At 39.1% G+C, this 15869-nt stretch overlaps 2 protein-coding genes across 8 annotated transcripts; both read left to right on the top strand.

Annotated features, from left to right (window-relative positions):
* The first annotated feature begins 223 nt into the window (after window positions 1-223).
* Window positions 224-2614, top strand: LOC141767681 (pre-rRNA 2'-O-ribose RNA methyltransferase FTSJ3-like). Of its 2 annotated transcripts, none has more exons than XM_074635222.1 (2): window positions 224-565; window positions 1350-2614. In XM_074635222.1, the coding sequence occupies exons 1-2, from the start codon at window positions 474-476 to the stop codon at window positions 1585-1587; spliced, it is 330 nt and encodes a 109-aa protein (XP_074491323.1). In that variant the 5' UTR covers window positions 224-473; the 3' UTR covers window positions 1588-2614. The 2 variants fall into 2 exon arrangements, with proteins under 2 accessions (XP_074491323.1, XP_074491324.1); XM_074635223.1 differs by lacking the exon at window positions 224-565 and adding an exon at window positions 930-1226.
* Window positions 2615-4755: 2141 nt separating this feature from the next.
* On the top strand, window positions 4756-15399 carry clcc1 (chloride channel CLIC-like 1). 6 transcript variants are annotated; one of them, XM_074635215.1, is made up of 12 exons: window positions 4756-4870; window positions 5049-5276; window positions 5374-5481; window positions 7729-7839; window positions 7986-8207; window positions 8381-8521; window positions 8607-8706; window positions 9336-9433; window positions 10244-10390; window positions 10470-11051; window positions 11180-11229; window positions 12533-15399. In XM_074635215.1, the coding sequence occupies exons 2-12, from the start codon at window positions 5145-5147 to the stop codon at window positions 12636-12638; spliced, it is 1797 nt and encodes a 598-aa protein (XP_074491316.1). In that variant the 5' UTR covers window positions 4756-4870; window positions 5049-5144; the 3' UTR covers window positions 12639-15399. The 6 variants fall into 6 exon arrangements, with proteins under 6 accessions (XP_074491316.1, XP_074491319.1, XP_074491317.1 ...); XM_074635216.1 differs by having other exon boundaries at window positions 4778-4870; window positions 5116-5276; XM_074635218.1 differs by lacking the exon at window positions 11180-11229 and having other exon boundaries at window positions 4757-4870.
* Window positions 15400-15869: the final 470 nt, after the last annotated feature.

The raw sequence follows: 15869 nt of genomic DNA, 5'->3' as shown, positions 1-15869 counted from the left end.
CAGGTATGCATGTACGGAGGCGTGCAAGCAGTCTTCCAGCATGGCATCGCTGCTCCTTTCCGCCGCCCTCAATTGGATCCACCTCCAACACAGTTGGAGCAACTGCAACCTCGCCCCCAGCAGATCGTTGACCACTTAGCAGCAGGGGACGCACCGCCACCACCACAACAAGTCCCAAGGCAACGAGCCGAAGGTGACAGATTAGACAGGAACCAGGTTCTGCCTTCAGAGGCAGCCAGCCAAGTTGGTTATAGAGACACTACGCACCACCGAGCCTCGCTATAGCGAGAATGAGACGGATGGTGAGCGGCGTGAGGCGGAGCAGAATCTCTCCGATGAGTCAGATTCAGAAAACCAGCCGGAGACCCAAGAGGAGCTAGAAGGAGAGAGTGTTCCTGCTAACACGACCCAAACAAAAACCAAACCCACTGAATCAGATTCATCTCCATCAAAGATTAAACCTCTGAAAGTGAATGAAAAACGTTCTCCAGATAAAATCAGCAGAGACGTTGCAGCACCGAGACCTCAGCCAGCAGAAGGGCAACCTTCACAAACTGATGCTCTGGTGAGTTAAAATACATGAAAACTAAATCAAATTCATCTTAATAATATCCAAATTTAGACATACAATAATGCTTCTTAACTGTGATATAACCTTTAAAGTTCACTGTTTGTTATGTTTTAATGCTTCAGCTTTGCACAAGCTCTAATGGGATGGTGAATATTACATGCGACATAAATTGGTAAATAAGTATTTAATAACTAGATCATATTTTTATGACGTTTTGTCATGTTTTGTATTTTTACTTTTATGTTTTGATGATAGCTGTTGCTTTATGCAAATGTATCTATATATGTATTATTGTAAATCAATTAACAACACAACAATGACAAATATTGTTCAGAAACCCTCACAGGTACTGCATTTAGCATAGAAAATATGCTCAAATCATAACATGGCAAAAATGTAACCTCCTTTGCGACAAGCTAGTATGATATGGTTGGTATCAATGGATTCCTTAGGTTTTTTAGTGTCATATGTTGCCAGTATCTTCGCTCTGGCTTTAAAAGTGAGCTACAACCTCCGAAAGATCGGCGGCCCGTCGGATTTTTAAAAGGTTAATTAAAAATCGCAAGTTGCGATCGGAATCGGCTAAGAAGAAAGCAGAAGCAGTTGTCAACATAGTGGACATCTCCGAGAGGGAGAAGATGGCTCAGTTGAAGAGGTATGACGTCACACCTGTAGAGTTTAATGACTCCATTAAGCTAAATGCATCGCTTCATACTGGGTAATTGTATCAATAACATAATTTCAATCATTTTGTCTTGTCTTGTTCCCGTTCTGTCAGTATCTACAAGAAAGCAGGCCTGGGGAAGGAGAAGAGAGAAGTAACATACGTCGTGACCAAAAAGGGGGCTGGCAGGAAGGTGAGGCGGCCGGCCGGCGTCAAGGGAGCCTTCAAAGTGGTGGACGGTCGCATGAAGAAAGACATGCGGGCGATGCAGAGGAAAGACGCTAAAGGGGGCAAAGGAAAAGGCGGCAAAGGAGGAGGACAGTGTAACGACGGCTCGCCGTTACTGGAGTAATATAGTATGTGTAACTATAATTACTATACATATGGATTATTGAAGATACTTAATGAACACACGGAGGTATTAATTAATTAAAACAGTCAATAACATGCCAAACTTACTTCTGCCGGTTTCCGTTTCCCAAGGTGCGCAGGTGAAAGAGATCCCCGGGGACTGGCGCCCTATTAATAGTTCCGGGAGGGCGAAACCAGTGGGAAGTGGGTGGAGGGGAGTTCGGCGGGACTGTTTTGTGTGTATTTGTGAAAGGGTAATGTTTATGGATATTTATTGAAGATAGTTAGGTGTGTATGTATTTATTAAGAGGATTTATATGTGGGAAATGGCTTTATGTACATAAATGTGGATATTTTTGTATATTGGTGTGGTGTTGTGTTTGGGAAATGGTGTGGGCCAATTGAGGGGAGTATAAAAACCATGAGTTTGGGTCCATTTGGGGGAATACTACGGTGGAGGCAACATGTGTGACGGGTGTGAAAAGGAAAATAAATGCTTCTATGCTGAAATGCCATCCAGTTGTGGACTGATCATCATTTCCTCCATGACCGCTCGGGGATTCTAACAGACAGACAAAGGGTGGAAGAGGAGGGATGAAGGGTGGTAAAGGGCGAAAAGGAAAATAAATGTGATCCTGTAGCACTCTCACAGTGTTGCCTTTCTAACTATTAAACATGTCGCAGGTGAGCATTTATGGAGCTTTGTGAGCTAAGATGTCTGCCACACTTTGGGCTCCTGTATCATGTACAGAGGCCAAAATTACTTTTGGTCATTCACATGGATGCCCTCATTTTAGGACCTTTTGCTGAAGCTCCTGAAACCCCTTGACATAATGTTCTGCGCACGTCTTTCTGAAGATGTAGATTATTTGTCCTGAACTCTGAGCGGAGTAGTTTAACTGAACAGATGAACTGTAAATGGCAGAAAGTCAAGTAAAAACATAATAAATGTGTTCTCCAGAAATGTTGCTATTAATGTAAATATTATATAAACATTTTTTGCAATAAAAGTTTTGTTGAATCTTTAATTCAGTGTTTCCTGTGATTTAAAAAAATGTAACTATAGAAATTGTATTAGGATGGACCGTGAAATACAAGTGGCCTACAGTACGAGACTGTTGCACCAGGGACTTCCCAGGGGTCATCAAGTTTAAGTGTGACCTGCTTTCAGTGTCCAGATGCAGCAGTCAGGAGACAGATGTTATGGTTACATTCAAATCAATTCCATATTTGTTGTCTTAATGTGCTTTTGAGGTGCATCATAGGCTATGAATCACTGTAATGTGGTATGCACACTTAACGACAGTGGTGGCATGTAATAAGTACATCTAGTACAATATTTAGGTGTCTGTACTTGAGTATTTCTGTTACTACATTTATTTGACAGCTAGTGTCACTTTGCAGATTAAGATTTTACATACAAAACATATGAGCTTATAAAATATGAATTGATCAAACAAACCAACAGTATTAAAAGCATTAAAATGCTGTCAGCAAAAATAATCAAATATTGTAATAATAAAACACTGACAGGTTAATTCTTCTTTACTCCTTTCCTACTTTACTTTTGATATTTTCAAGTATGCCTACATTTTGTTTATAATCTCATTTTGAATGCTGTCTTTCACTGAATATCAACATTGAGATACTGTAATTTTGTTTTGTAATTTTCTTAACTTAAATCACTATAATTTTACATAGAGGACACAAACAAAATTGTATTCTTCCAGAGTAAAACAAAAGTTACATTTGGCTAAATTGAATTTGACACTTTCGTGACCAAAATAACATTGGTTGTAGAGGGAAAGACCTTCTGCACCCCCTTTTCTCTAAAAACTACATTTCCCGTTAGCCAGCTGTATAAAAAAGGACTGGGAAAAAGACCTCGGGATAGGAATAGCTGAGAACATCTGGGACAAGATCTTGAAGTATGTTCCAATTTGTTCTTTGAACGCCAGACACTGTTTGATACAGTTTAAGATTCTGCACAGGTTACATTACTCTAAAGTAAATTTAAAAATTAAAAATTAAAAATTCTGGAAAGATTTTATGTTGCTTAAGCTACATAAAACCTTTCCAGAAACGTCACCAATATGTGAGAAATGTGTCCAAGCAGATGCAGGTTTACTCCATAGCTATGCACTATTCCCTAAAATACAGGACTTTTGGGTTGCAATATTTTCATTCTTTTCGAGGATTTTTAAAGTCCAAATAAAACCAGATCCACTTTTGGTTATACTAGGAGCTTCTGAAAGCTCTAAAATCCTACAGAACACACAGCATCATCTCCTGTCCTATGGTCTCCTTTGTGCAAAGAAACTGATTCTCTTGTTCTGGGAAGGGAAAGAGGTGCCAACATTTATATCTATTACCTCTTTCCGTTGCTTCAGGACATCTTTATTTTCTCATCTTAAAACAACTTGTTCATGTTTTTAATTTGTGAGTACATTTTTCTTGTATAATAGCAGAGGGCTGGGGGTCAGGGTGGGAGATGGTGAGCAAGTTGTCTGTATCTGTGTGTTTGCAGTGTATGTTTTCTATGTGATGCTGTTTTGTCTGTATGTGTTTTTTGTATTTGTGTTATAGGACCCCCTCGAAAATGAGATGCTACATCTCCAGGGGCTATCCTTCCCTTTCAATAAAATTCCTTACTATATCCTGGATAACAACACTGACTGATACCCTCCACCTAGAAAGAATCCGATACACCCTTAATGACAGACTGGAGGTATTTGAAAATATTTGGAGACCCATTATCTCCTCTATAGAAGGGACGGACAATCAAGACGCAATACACACATAGTCTTTAGTAGCCGAGGTAGCACTGCTCAGGGATGGGAAGGTTCGGTTGGGTTACACATGTTTATGTATATACTGTATGTCGCCAATGTCTCCCTGATTTGTGCGCCTTAGGGTGTTGTCTGTGTTTTATTTATTTATTTTATTTATTTTATTTATTTTATTTATTTTATTTATTTTATTTATTTTATTTATTTTATTTACTTTATTTATTTTATTATTACTTTTTTATTTTTTTCCTTTAACTACTTATATTCTTTGTGTTTGCTTTTTTCCATTTTTGTTTGCCCTTAGTTCCTAGTATTGTCTGTTTTTGTTGATATATATCAAAAAGGAGGCATGAGACACACCCTACAGAAGTCTGTATCACTGACATGCACGTGCTTCCTAATAAAAATATTTGAAACTACATTTCCCGTTAGCCTTTGCGACGGACGTAAATCCTCGTGTCAAACGGTTGTGCCGTAAAGCGGTTCTGTTGTGAGGTAAATAGTGATAGTACTGCTGAGCTGTTTTTCTGCACGTTTTTACTGTAGTTAAAGTGTAAAGTCTTTAATATTAAGGCGTATTAGTGTAACCTTAACCTATTAAAGTGTCTTTTAAACCACGTTTTAGTCGATGAGTCTGACAGTTAGCCACTCTGTACTTGTGTTCACTTCCCAGGAAGTCTTGTTTGGATGTTATCAGCTGCAGCGAGCTAACTATCTGTAACACTGGACTGGTTTATTAGGTGAAGTATAGCCTCCTCTCTTTGCCAGGATGCTCCTCATCGTCCTGGTATTCAGCCTGTCTCTGGTTGTAACAGGACAGGAGGCGGACAACGACTGGATAGACCCGTATGACATGCTCAACTACGATTCAAGCACCAAAACCATGAAGAAGCCTGCAGAGGTTGGTTGGTTTTAATGATGTTACCATTACACTGAATGCTCTGAAGCCATGTTGATATCTCTCTGTTATAATATATGTGTGTCCGTGTGCCCTGCAGCCAACAAACTATGACAATGTGCCAACCAAGAGAAGGGAGTACACTAATGACTTAAGCCAGGTGGAGCTGACGTCCTGCAGGACACAAGTAGTGGATCTAAAGAGACAGGTTTGTGGTTATAAGGCGTGGTAGCCTTATTGTTTGTTAGAAGTTCTTCTGGGGAAATCAGTTACAGTACAGGAATTCAGAGTAGGTGCAAAGGCTAACAGTGGTCTGCTGTAGTGTCGAGGCTTGTATCGTTTTAGACCAATGACGTCATTGATGACATCCGAAGCCTCGCTGCCCGGCCGTACCGCCCACTGGTTCATGAAGTGTTTCAGATCTTCACTGGTTCAACCAATGCCGTGACACAGAACACTAATATTAACCCTCCTGCAATTATTATATTATATTACACTACACTACAATACAATTATTAACTTAGGATTGGTTTGCACACATAAGATGAATTACTCACAAAACAATTACAGTTTATTATACATGTATCTTATATACTCATAATATACTTACTAAATAGACATTTTATTAAATATGATATATATATATATATATATATAAATTGATTACATGGTAATAGATTTTTTTTCATTGTTTATAGTCATTCCCAAAAGCCTTTACTGGCGCAAAATACAGTATATCACAGATCTGTGTTCCCAGTAGACCACAACCAGCACTGATCCCAGTAGAGCACTTATACACCAAAAACTGACAAACTGACAATAACCTGATATTTTCAGGTGGATTTTCATTTAATTCTCACTGTGCAATATCATTTTCCACTTGTGCAATTTTGTTAATAGTCTGTTTATTGTCAATACTGTATAGACTCCTATTTTTATACTTCCAATCTTTATACTTGGTTCATATTTTGTTACACTTTGTTTAGCTCTTTTTTACTGTTAGCTTATGCATCTTGTTTCTTGCACTATCCCCTTTGCTGCTGTACACTGCAAATTTCCCCACTGCGGGACTAATAAAGGAATATCTTATCTTATCTTATCACATGGTTAAGATCATATTTGTCTGTTTTACACTCTTTGACCACCAGGTGGTTTCGTGAGCACATGAAGCCTCGAGCAATGAACCCTTTTCCGAACCAATTTGCTGGAAAGCTTCAAAGCTTCATGAGGCTTCATCTCGCCATCACTAGTCTGCTGATCCTAGTGTTGGCTTTTCCTGCCTCAGCCTCCAGACCGCGCTGGGAGGGAGACACCGCACCCGGTCGGAGACGATAACGTTACTCGCTGTGGAGCCCCGTCACTTCACAAGACATGGGAAACCTCTGTTGGTCTGGAGGAGCTGCATTCACTAGATATTCTCAGAGCTAAACTAACTCTTCTGCTGTGTGGAGTGTGCGCGCATGAACGTGTGGAGCGAGAACGAGCGCGATGTGTGACTGAAGGCAAGCAGGCAGAGGAGCAGAGGAGCAGAGTACAGCAGAGACTCCGACCCTGGAGACCAAAGCTACGGTCTCCCCTGCGTCCTCCAACCGCGTCCAACACTGTTTTGCAAGACGGGCCTCACTAGATATAACTTTGCAGTTGTGGTGCTTCCGTGTAGTTTGTGTTGGAGTCTGAGTCTGAACAGCGTAGCCACACGCGAGCGTGCATGGGACACCGACCCGGATTGAATTATACGTGTAAGAAGTTACAAACAGTCCCTTTTAATCATAGCAACAAAAAGAAAACTGGCAAAGACTAAGAAAACAATAAAAAACAACAACACAAAAACAGTTTAAAAACGTATTAATGATGACACCACAACGAATGCTTCTGCTGCTGGTCACTGCGTGCCATTTCCAATCTCCTTAGGAGTGGAGTTTGTCATGACCAGCAACTTTTAAGACGTAGGGTTTGGCGATTTGGAGAAAATCAAATTGCACAATATGTTTTTACAAAATACCTTGCTATCGATATTGAGACGATATTGTAGGGCTGACCATTAGTGCTTTCACAAAATATTTACAAAATGAGATTTTTGATAACTAATCATCAGTAATTAATAAGTAAATAATAAAACAGTCTGGAAAGTTCAGGAAATTACATCATTTTACTGTAAAGCAGCCTTTCAAACCAGGAAAAGACAACATTTATGCCATATTACGATATCCAAAATCTAAGACTTTATCTAGTCTCATATCACTATATCGATATAATATCAATATATTGCCCAGCCCTATTAAGACGTTCTTCATCCTTCAACCGGAAAGTACAACTTCACATTCTCTTGAAAACATGCCCCTCTGATTGTCCTGTAGCAATACACCGAATCTCTGTATGGGAATTAGAAAATGAGAAAATGTACCTCCATTAAACCAGTCAGGCATCACAAATATTGTTCTTTGCTTTCATTCAGATTGAAGACCTAAAGAAGAGAATCACTCTCATCTCACAGCAGCCTACATGCAACCCAGTGTTCAAACGCTTCCTTACCAGACTCCGGAAGGAAATACAAAGAGTTGGTTTGGTGCGTGGTCATTTCACATGTATTATGCTGTGTTATGTGGCTTTGAATGCAGTCTTTTCTCATCTTAAATGTATTTTACTGAACCTTTCTTGCAGTCATCATGTGGCCTACATTTGACAATGCTGTCTGTCCCCTTTTGTCCCCAGCCCAGTGACTCCGCGGAAGTCTTCTACGATGCCAAAATCAGACTGTCCTCACAAGCCATGGCAGAGATTGAGTCACTTCTGGAGGGTGACGACAGCTGGAGAACAGGAGCTCTGGACAACGCCATCAGTCAGATACTGGTAGATATCAGACCACATGACTACGAGGCCTGGAAGTGGCGTTTTGAAGACACCTTTGGCGTGGAGCTTGACACAATATTAAAAGTAAGCTCATTCATTAATCTGCTTTTCAGATGTGTGCATGTGGAGAACAAAGACTGCCGACAGGGAAAGTGTGTGAAGGTGTTGCCCTACGTTTAGGTTTGACGTTAGTTAAGTGGTTTTCCATCTCGTGCAACCAGTCAAGTTGTTCTCTGTTCTGTCTGTTTGTGTTCCAGATGATGATCGGTGTTCTGATCATAGTGGCTATCATATGCACTCAGCTCTGGTCAACGGTGTCCTGGTTCGTGCAGTTCAGTCGACTATTTGCTGTTTGCTTCTTCGTCAGTATTATCTGGAACTGGCTTTATCTGTACAAGGTGAAGAAGAGCTTTTTCAGTTCCTTTGCTCTTGTTTAGCTGTTTTTAGAGCGATAAGTTTGTAATATCATTAGATTTTTTTCAGATTGCCTTTGCTGATCACCAAAGCCGCCTAGCAAAGATGGATGGCATCAATGACAAATGCACTGGAATGAAGAAAATTGACTGGAGTGATAGCTTGAAAGGTGAGTCCATTACAAGTGGGAATATACAGTATTACGTAATTGTCTCCAGATTATCATTTGATACATTGTTAGTATGAAAATATTGATCATACTGTAGCTGCATTAATCTTTCTGTTTAATAAATTCAAAACCAACAATTTTGGAGATACATGGTTTTCACCACACAGTGATCACAGAATATAATAAGAATAAAAAAGAAGAGGGAGAGTGACTTCATCCTCTGCTCAGGTAGACATAACTCCTCTATATCTTTACATTGCAAATAGTCGTTTGCGGCTATTTTAATGCTCTGGATATCGTATAGAGCACCTTTATACTCATGATGTAATTACATTATTGGTACTATTATCACCACATTGGGAGTTTGTTTAAAAGTCCCATTAGGGCCATTGATGGTCTGATTTGAAACGAAGAGAATGAGTTGTGGTCAGGTGTGTATCTTCCTGCTACGTATGGGTCCATTCACCACCACTGTGCCCCATTCACATCAGTCAAACTTCAAGATTTTAGAGGATGCACTCTCTACTACTGATAGGGATACTAAGCCTTTGAAGAAAGATGCAAGTTTCCACTGAACTATTTAGTTGCTTTCTTTGCTACCTCTACTCTTTTTATTTGTTTTCCTGCAGAGTGGTTCAGAAGCACCTGGACTCTTCAAGGTGACCCGTGTAAGAAATACTATGAAGCCATCGTGGTTAACCCCATTCTGCTGGTACCTCCAACAAAGGTAGGTCACTATGATGGCATGTATTTGTTTCCAGTGCAAGAACAGGCTATATTATGCTGCATAATAATGCAGGCTGTTCTCATACACCGTTCGTAGCTATACCTACGCCAAGTAATGCACTGTAATTCGTATATATCCTACAAAATCATTTTGTGTGTAATCCAGAGTGAGAAACGCTGTGTAGAGAGGAGGTCGGGGTGGATGGGTGGGTCAAAAAACAACAGACTTTCACCTAGTAGTCCACTGTTCGTATCCCGTGTGAAACCAGAAGTCAACATTGATTTATTTTCATGTACAGGATCTTCCGTACTTAAATTACGCCACTTCCGTAGTTATTTTAACCCAAACCCCGATCTTTTCCTAAACCTAATTCAGTAGTTATGTTGCGTAAACCTAACCAAGTTGTTTCCTGTGAAGACGGAAGTTTATTTTGAAAAGACTCTATGCATGTAACGAGCGGAAATTGACACATGCTGCTGGACATTCGTTGGAGAACAAGAGCAACTTTTTGAAAGATATCATACGAACTGTTTGAGGATACCTTGCATAATGACATAATAATGACTTTTAACTTTTGTTTGAAGACATCACAACATAAAAGTGCCAAAATGAGGCATTGCTGTTTTATTTTTCAGATTTTAGGCATTTATTGAGGAAATAAAATGAAGCATTTAACTCTATCATAAATGTATAGAAATCAAGAGTCGTCCCAAACTATACCATTTTAAAATTGGTATCAGTTTTGAATATCTGTTTGGGTGTGGAAATGAGGCACAGAAAGTTATATTCTAAACATCCCTCTCTGTTTAGGCGATCGCAGTTACCATCACAACCTTCATCACAGAGCCACTAAAGCACGTTGGACAGGGGATCAGTGAGTTTCTTGTAGCCCTCCTCAAAGATCTACCAATCACCCTGCAGATCCCAGTTCTCCTCACTATTGTGCTCGCCATAGTGGTAAGGACCATTGATTAAATTACATTGACACCCATACAAATAAATGAAACCAGATAATATTAATTGAACTCTTTTACAGGTATGCATGTACGGAGGCGTGCAAGCAGTCTTCCAGCATGGCATCGCTGCTCCTTTCCGCCGCCCTCGATTGGATCCACCTCCTCCACAGTTGGAGCCACCGCAACCTCGCCTCCAGCAGATCGAGGGCATTGACCACTTAGCAGCAGGGGACGCACCGCCACCACAACAAGTCCCAAGGCAACGAGCCGAAGGTGGCAGATTAGACAGGAACCAGGTTCGTCAGAGGCAGCCCAACAGACCCGGGGAAAAGCCAGCCAAGTTGGTTATAGAGACACTACGCACCACCGAGTCTCGCTATAGCGAGAATGAGACGGATGGTGAGCGGCGTGAGGCGGAGCAGAATCTCTCTGATGAGTCAGATTCAGAAAACCAGCCGGAGACCCAAGAGGAGCTAGAAGGAGAGAGTGTTCCTGCTAACACGACCCAAACAAAAACCAAACCCACTGAGTCAGATTCATCTCCATCAAAGATTAAACCTCTGAAAGTGAATGAAAAACGTTCTCCAGATAAAATCAGCAGAGACGGTGCAGCACCGAGACCTCAGCCAGCAGAAGGGCAACCTTCACAAACTGATGCTCCGGTGAGTTAAAATACATGAAAACTAAATCAAATTCATCTTAATAATATCCAAATTTAGACATACAATAATGCTTCTTAACTGTGATTTAACCTTTAAAGTTCACTGTTTGTTATGTTTTAATGCTTCAGCTTTGCACAAGCACTAATGGGATGGTGAATATTACATGCGACATGAATTGGTAAATAAGTATTTTTAATAACTAGATCATATTTTTATGACGTTTTGTCATGTTTTGTATTTTTACTTTAATGTTTTGATGATAGCTGTTGATGTTCACCTGTGCTTGTGAATGTGTTCAACCCATGGATAGATTTTATAGCTTAATATGCATATTTATTTGCTGCCACACCCTACAAGTTAAAGGGTAACTTCTGTAATTTTCAACTTGGACACTATTTTCCCATGTTTTTGTGTCTAACTGACTAATGGGGACAACAATTACTGAAATTGGTCCCGTATTGAGGAAGAGCGCTGTGGACGGCAGCTGTTCACGGGCTGCAATATGGTGCTATTGGGGCAAGCTGGCACCGGCATCTACGTCCACTAAAAGTACTTGTTTTTGCCATGACAGGTTCTGATTTTTATTATAAGTGTCTGACATTATGGAAAGAGTCTCACTCAAGGAGAAGTCTCGTTCTGTAATCCTTGTTTCCGGAGAACAACGGTGGAATAGTGGAATACATCCCTGGTAGAAACGCTGTGAGTGTCAGACGGGCAGAGTTTGTTGTGTTGGAGTACAGAAAGCGTAGCTTAGTGTTATCTAAAATATTTTTAATAACAATCTGAGCTTGTCAGTGGCAAAATCAAGCACATTTAGTGGACGTAATGTTACAGTGACGCTGCTCACTTGCCCTTGCAGCTGCCGGTTACCGCGCTCTCCCTCAATACTGAACCAATTTCAGAAATTGTTGTCCCAATTAGTCACTTAGACATAAAAACATGAGAAAATAGGGTCCAGGTTGAAAAATACCAAAGTTAACCTTTAAGTTTGTCTCAACTTTAACAACTCAAATTATAAGCACATTGTTGTTCTCTGTAATCAGAAATATTTTGCTTTTTTGTTTTTCCTCTCATGAGTTTAGCTGATAGTCGTTATAAATGTGATATTTGAGAACAACTGATACTGAGATCTATGAATCTATATATCTTATACATTGTTAGCAATAAAGAGGTTGAATTCCACTGAAAATTAGTACATTTATTTCATGATTTTTTTTTGGGAATTTGAACGGTTGTAGCAGCAAATAACATAAGCCCTTCCCTTTCTTAAATGTAACGCAACTCAGTGTCAGTTAAGACGTTTTGAGGATTCAATATGTTTGAAAATGAAATTACTTTATTAACTCAATTGGCTAATGTTGTATTGGCTTAAATATCTCTAAATCTAAATATATTATACATTGGTTTTGTTACAAGACATTTTAATTTGAAATTAAGCATTCTCGTGTAACATATTTCTGATGTAAACCCCCTCACTGCAGGAGCGGCACGCCTCAGCAGAAGACGGAACCTCCTCTGTCTCACTGCCGCACGTTGAAACTGTCGGAGCTCCTGTTCAGGAGACATCAGCGGAGTAGACTACACTGATCACTATCGTCATCAGTGTTTGGTGCTTTTTGCTGGACTGTGGAGGCGGGGATAGTTTATGTCCCTGACTAACTGATGTACAGACATTGTTTAAATGTGCATGGCCAACATTTTGAAGGTAACCTAGTGGAGAAACCAGTCCAATGTTGCCAACTAAGTTTATCTTGTTGCTGTGCGAGCAGAGTCACCAATACTGTTTGGTCAATCTGTTCAGTATTTCATGATGATTAGAAAGAGCAAAACATTCAATCAACAGCACAGCAGCCGGACTAGAACAGGTATCAGGGAAACAGGAAACATGATTTAGTGTTTCAGTGTGTCTCACTCATGGGCAGGAATCAGTATTTTACAAACCAGGTTTTCCTAATTTCACCGTAACAGTGTTTAATTATTACAATGTACAAATAATAATGTGTTTCAATTCTGAAGTTGAAATATACAAATTTGGATTTTGTAATTTAAGGGATAAAAGGGATAAAAAATATTTCTTTATGCTGTAATTTTTTTTTTTTTTACAATATTCTATTTTGTGATAATTAACGGTTTGTATATAGAGGGATTGAAATAGTGATGCTGAAGTCAGTTTTGCTGAGCAGCAGTGCTACTTTCCTTTCATTTTCTATTGAAATTTATAGAAAGCATGACAGGTTTGCTCATAGTATGGTTGAGCGCAGTGGAAAAAGTTGTAATTAGTGAATTTCATTAATTCATAAACCAATTTGTACATGACAAAATCATTGATATAGAATCTTAAATCAATAGAAAATCATATTAAATAGTCTGGTAAGAATATTGTCACAAAATCCCTTGTAGCAACCTGTTCCTAAAGGAAGAAATTTAAATTAATACTGAAATAGACAGCAATACGTAAAGCAGCACCAATTAGTCTTTCGGCTCATTGTTTTTTCTTTCAGGCCTGAAATTTTTACTTTTTTGGTTTACACTCATTGCAGGTAGCTGTTGATGAACCCACTGTACACTACCTGCTGAGCACTAAGAGGCAGTCAGACACGATTAGCTGGTGAACATAGTGCATCATGTAGCAGCTAAAGAGACCGATATTTCCCTCAGGAGTTCGTTGAGAGCTAAAAGGAGAGTAAATATTGGACTTCTATTCATCAGGTTTACAGAAACTCCAAATGAACGATAATGTTGCTCTTTGTGTCTACTGGATGTGTTAACAGGCAACTGTTTGCTAACACATTCACTGCACATGCTTTATTACAGGTGTGACCTTTAGAAGTAAATTATGTTTCATACCAGGTATTTTATTTCCACACTGTCACAGTCATAGGTAATTATCAGTGGGAAATAAAAACATGTTTTACAATTAATTTTTTGTTCTGTCAAGTGTGAAGTTACTCAGAAAAAATCAAACTGCTGACCAATCCTTTGTATTGGGATACATGTTATCTTGGATCTTGGATACTTATTTCTTGTAGCAAAGCTGCAGCAGATATCATGAATGCCCTGTCTTTGAATTCATGCATAATAAATGTCAACACTCCTCTATCAGCAGACCCCTATGAACACCAGGAAAACACAGCAGAGACGCTTTAAAACAGGTTTTGATGTTTAATAACACTGAATGATTAGCAGCCACAACCTGAACAATATCCACATATCTCATTCCAAAGCTAAAACTGTGTTAAACCTAAGCGTACCGTCAACGAATGGGATAAATTGATTTAATGAGGGAAACAAACCAAGGATAAGATTTCACACTCTTCAATTGGCGAAGAATAAGGGAGGATTTGCACTCCCCTGCCTAAAAAAATATTATATATCGGCCCAATTGAGGACTTTGTATTGTTGGTGTAATCCTGATTACCAGGCGAGATGGAAAGAAATTGAAGGGAATATATCTGGGACAGTCCCAATTCAGGCACGGCTAGGGGACAAAAGACTTAGAGGACTTCAGGAGGCAGAAATAGCAAGCACTACCTACATGAAACAAAAATGGGAACGTGAAACTAATAGCTGCATTCCAGAAGAAGTTTGGTTACAATATTGTGAATTTCAATGGAAGATATCGAGCTCAACCTTGTGGAGAGCGTTTGGCTGGAAGACTGTTAGTAGATTTTTTATTACACCTGTTCAGAAGTCTCATCATTCAGGCTCATCCAGCTGCTGGAGGAACTGTGGCTCCCAGGTAGCTAACCACTATCACCTGTTTTGGGCCTGTCCTAGAGTAAATTATTTTTGGTGTAAGATTCACACAGAATTAGTTACCATATCTGGTACAAACATAGTTTTTAAGTGGGACGAACTCCTGTTTGGTCTTCTACTTTCAACATCTACAAATATTAAAACAAAATACTTATTTGGAATATTGAGTGTAGCTGCTAGAAAAGCAATAACTAAGAAATGGCTTAAACCAGAAACTCCATCACTAGAGAACTGGTATGATATTATTTATGAAATATTTATAATGGAAATAATTACTTTTTCAATGAGGCTTCAGGAAACAAAATTTGAAGACATTTGGAAGGAGTGGAAAAAGTATATTTCCCCAAAACGCCCTTCTTTTGTTTAATCTTTCTTTTTTTTCTAAATGTAATTTTTTTATTATTATTTATTTGATCTTATTTTACATGAAAAGCACTCCATGTTCTATTTGTGTGTTCCTTAATTTCATTGTAAAATGTGGAAAAGTTGGTTCACTTCATATCTGTATATACTGTAATTAAGTATGTTTATGTAACTGTCAGATTAAAACCAAATAAAGGAAAAAGAAAATGGAAAAAAAACAAACCAAAAACGTGACATGAACTTATGTTAACCATATTGTTTTCCTCATTTATTTCAGTCACATGCAATGTTTTAAAACGCACCATTAAACTCTATACACTGACAAAAAAAACAAAAACCTAAGCGTACCAGTAAGATTAACTGTTTTTTTTCTGCATTTCAAAAGATGGTCAGCAGAGTCAACAGGGAGGGTTGTCTATTACCAGGATGAAAACTGCATGAGAGACGGATAAGGAGGTGGAATGAAAGCCATAACTTATTGGGTATTAATACATTTGAAGGTTTTAAATGAGATTTTTTTGCTCCTTTTTTTTTTTTTACCTCCTTACCTTGAGCGTCTAAATTAATGGTTGGTAAACTTGGAAAGTTGCATCATTAGATGTTGCCGCTGGATTTTTGCCCATAAAATGCGCCACACGTTGTAGGCTACTATAGGGTAAAATTACACCTGGATGCCAAATGCTGACAGGTCACAGGCCG

Source organism: Sebastes fasciatus, chromosome 5 (assembly GCF_043250625.1).
Source record: "Sebastes fasciatus isolate fSebFas1 chromosome 5, fSebFas1.pri, whole genome shotgun sequence".
Lineage (NCBI taxonomy): Eukaryota > Metazoa > Chordata > Actinopteri > Perciformes > Sebastidae > Sebastes > Sebastes fasciatus.
The sequence above is the reverse complement of the archived record's forward strand: the minus strand, read 5'-3'. Positions and strand labels throughout refer to the sequence as shown.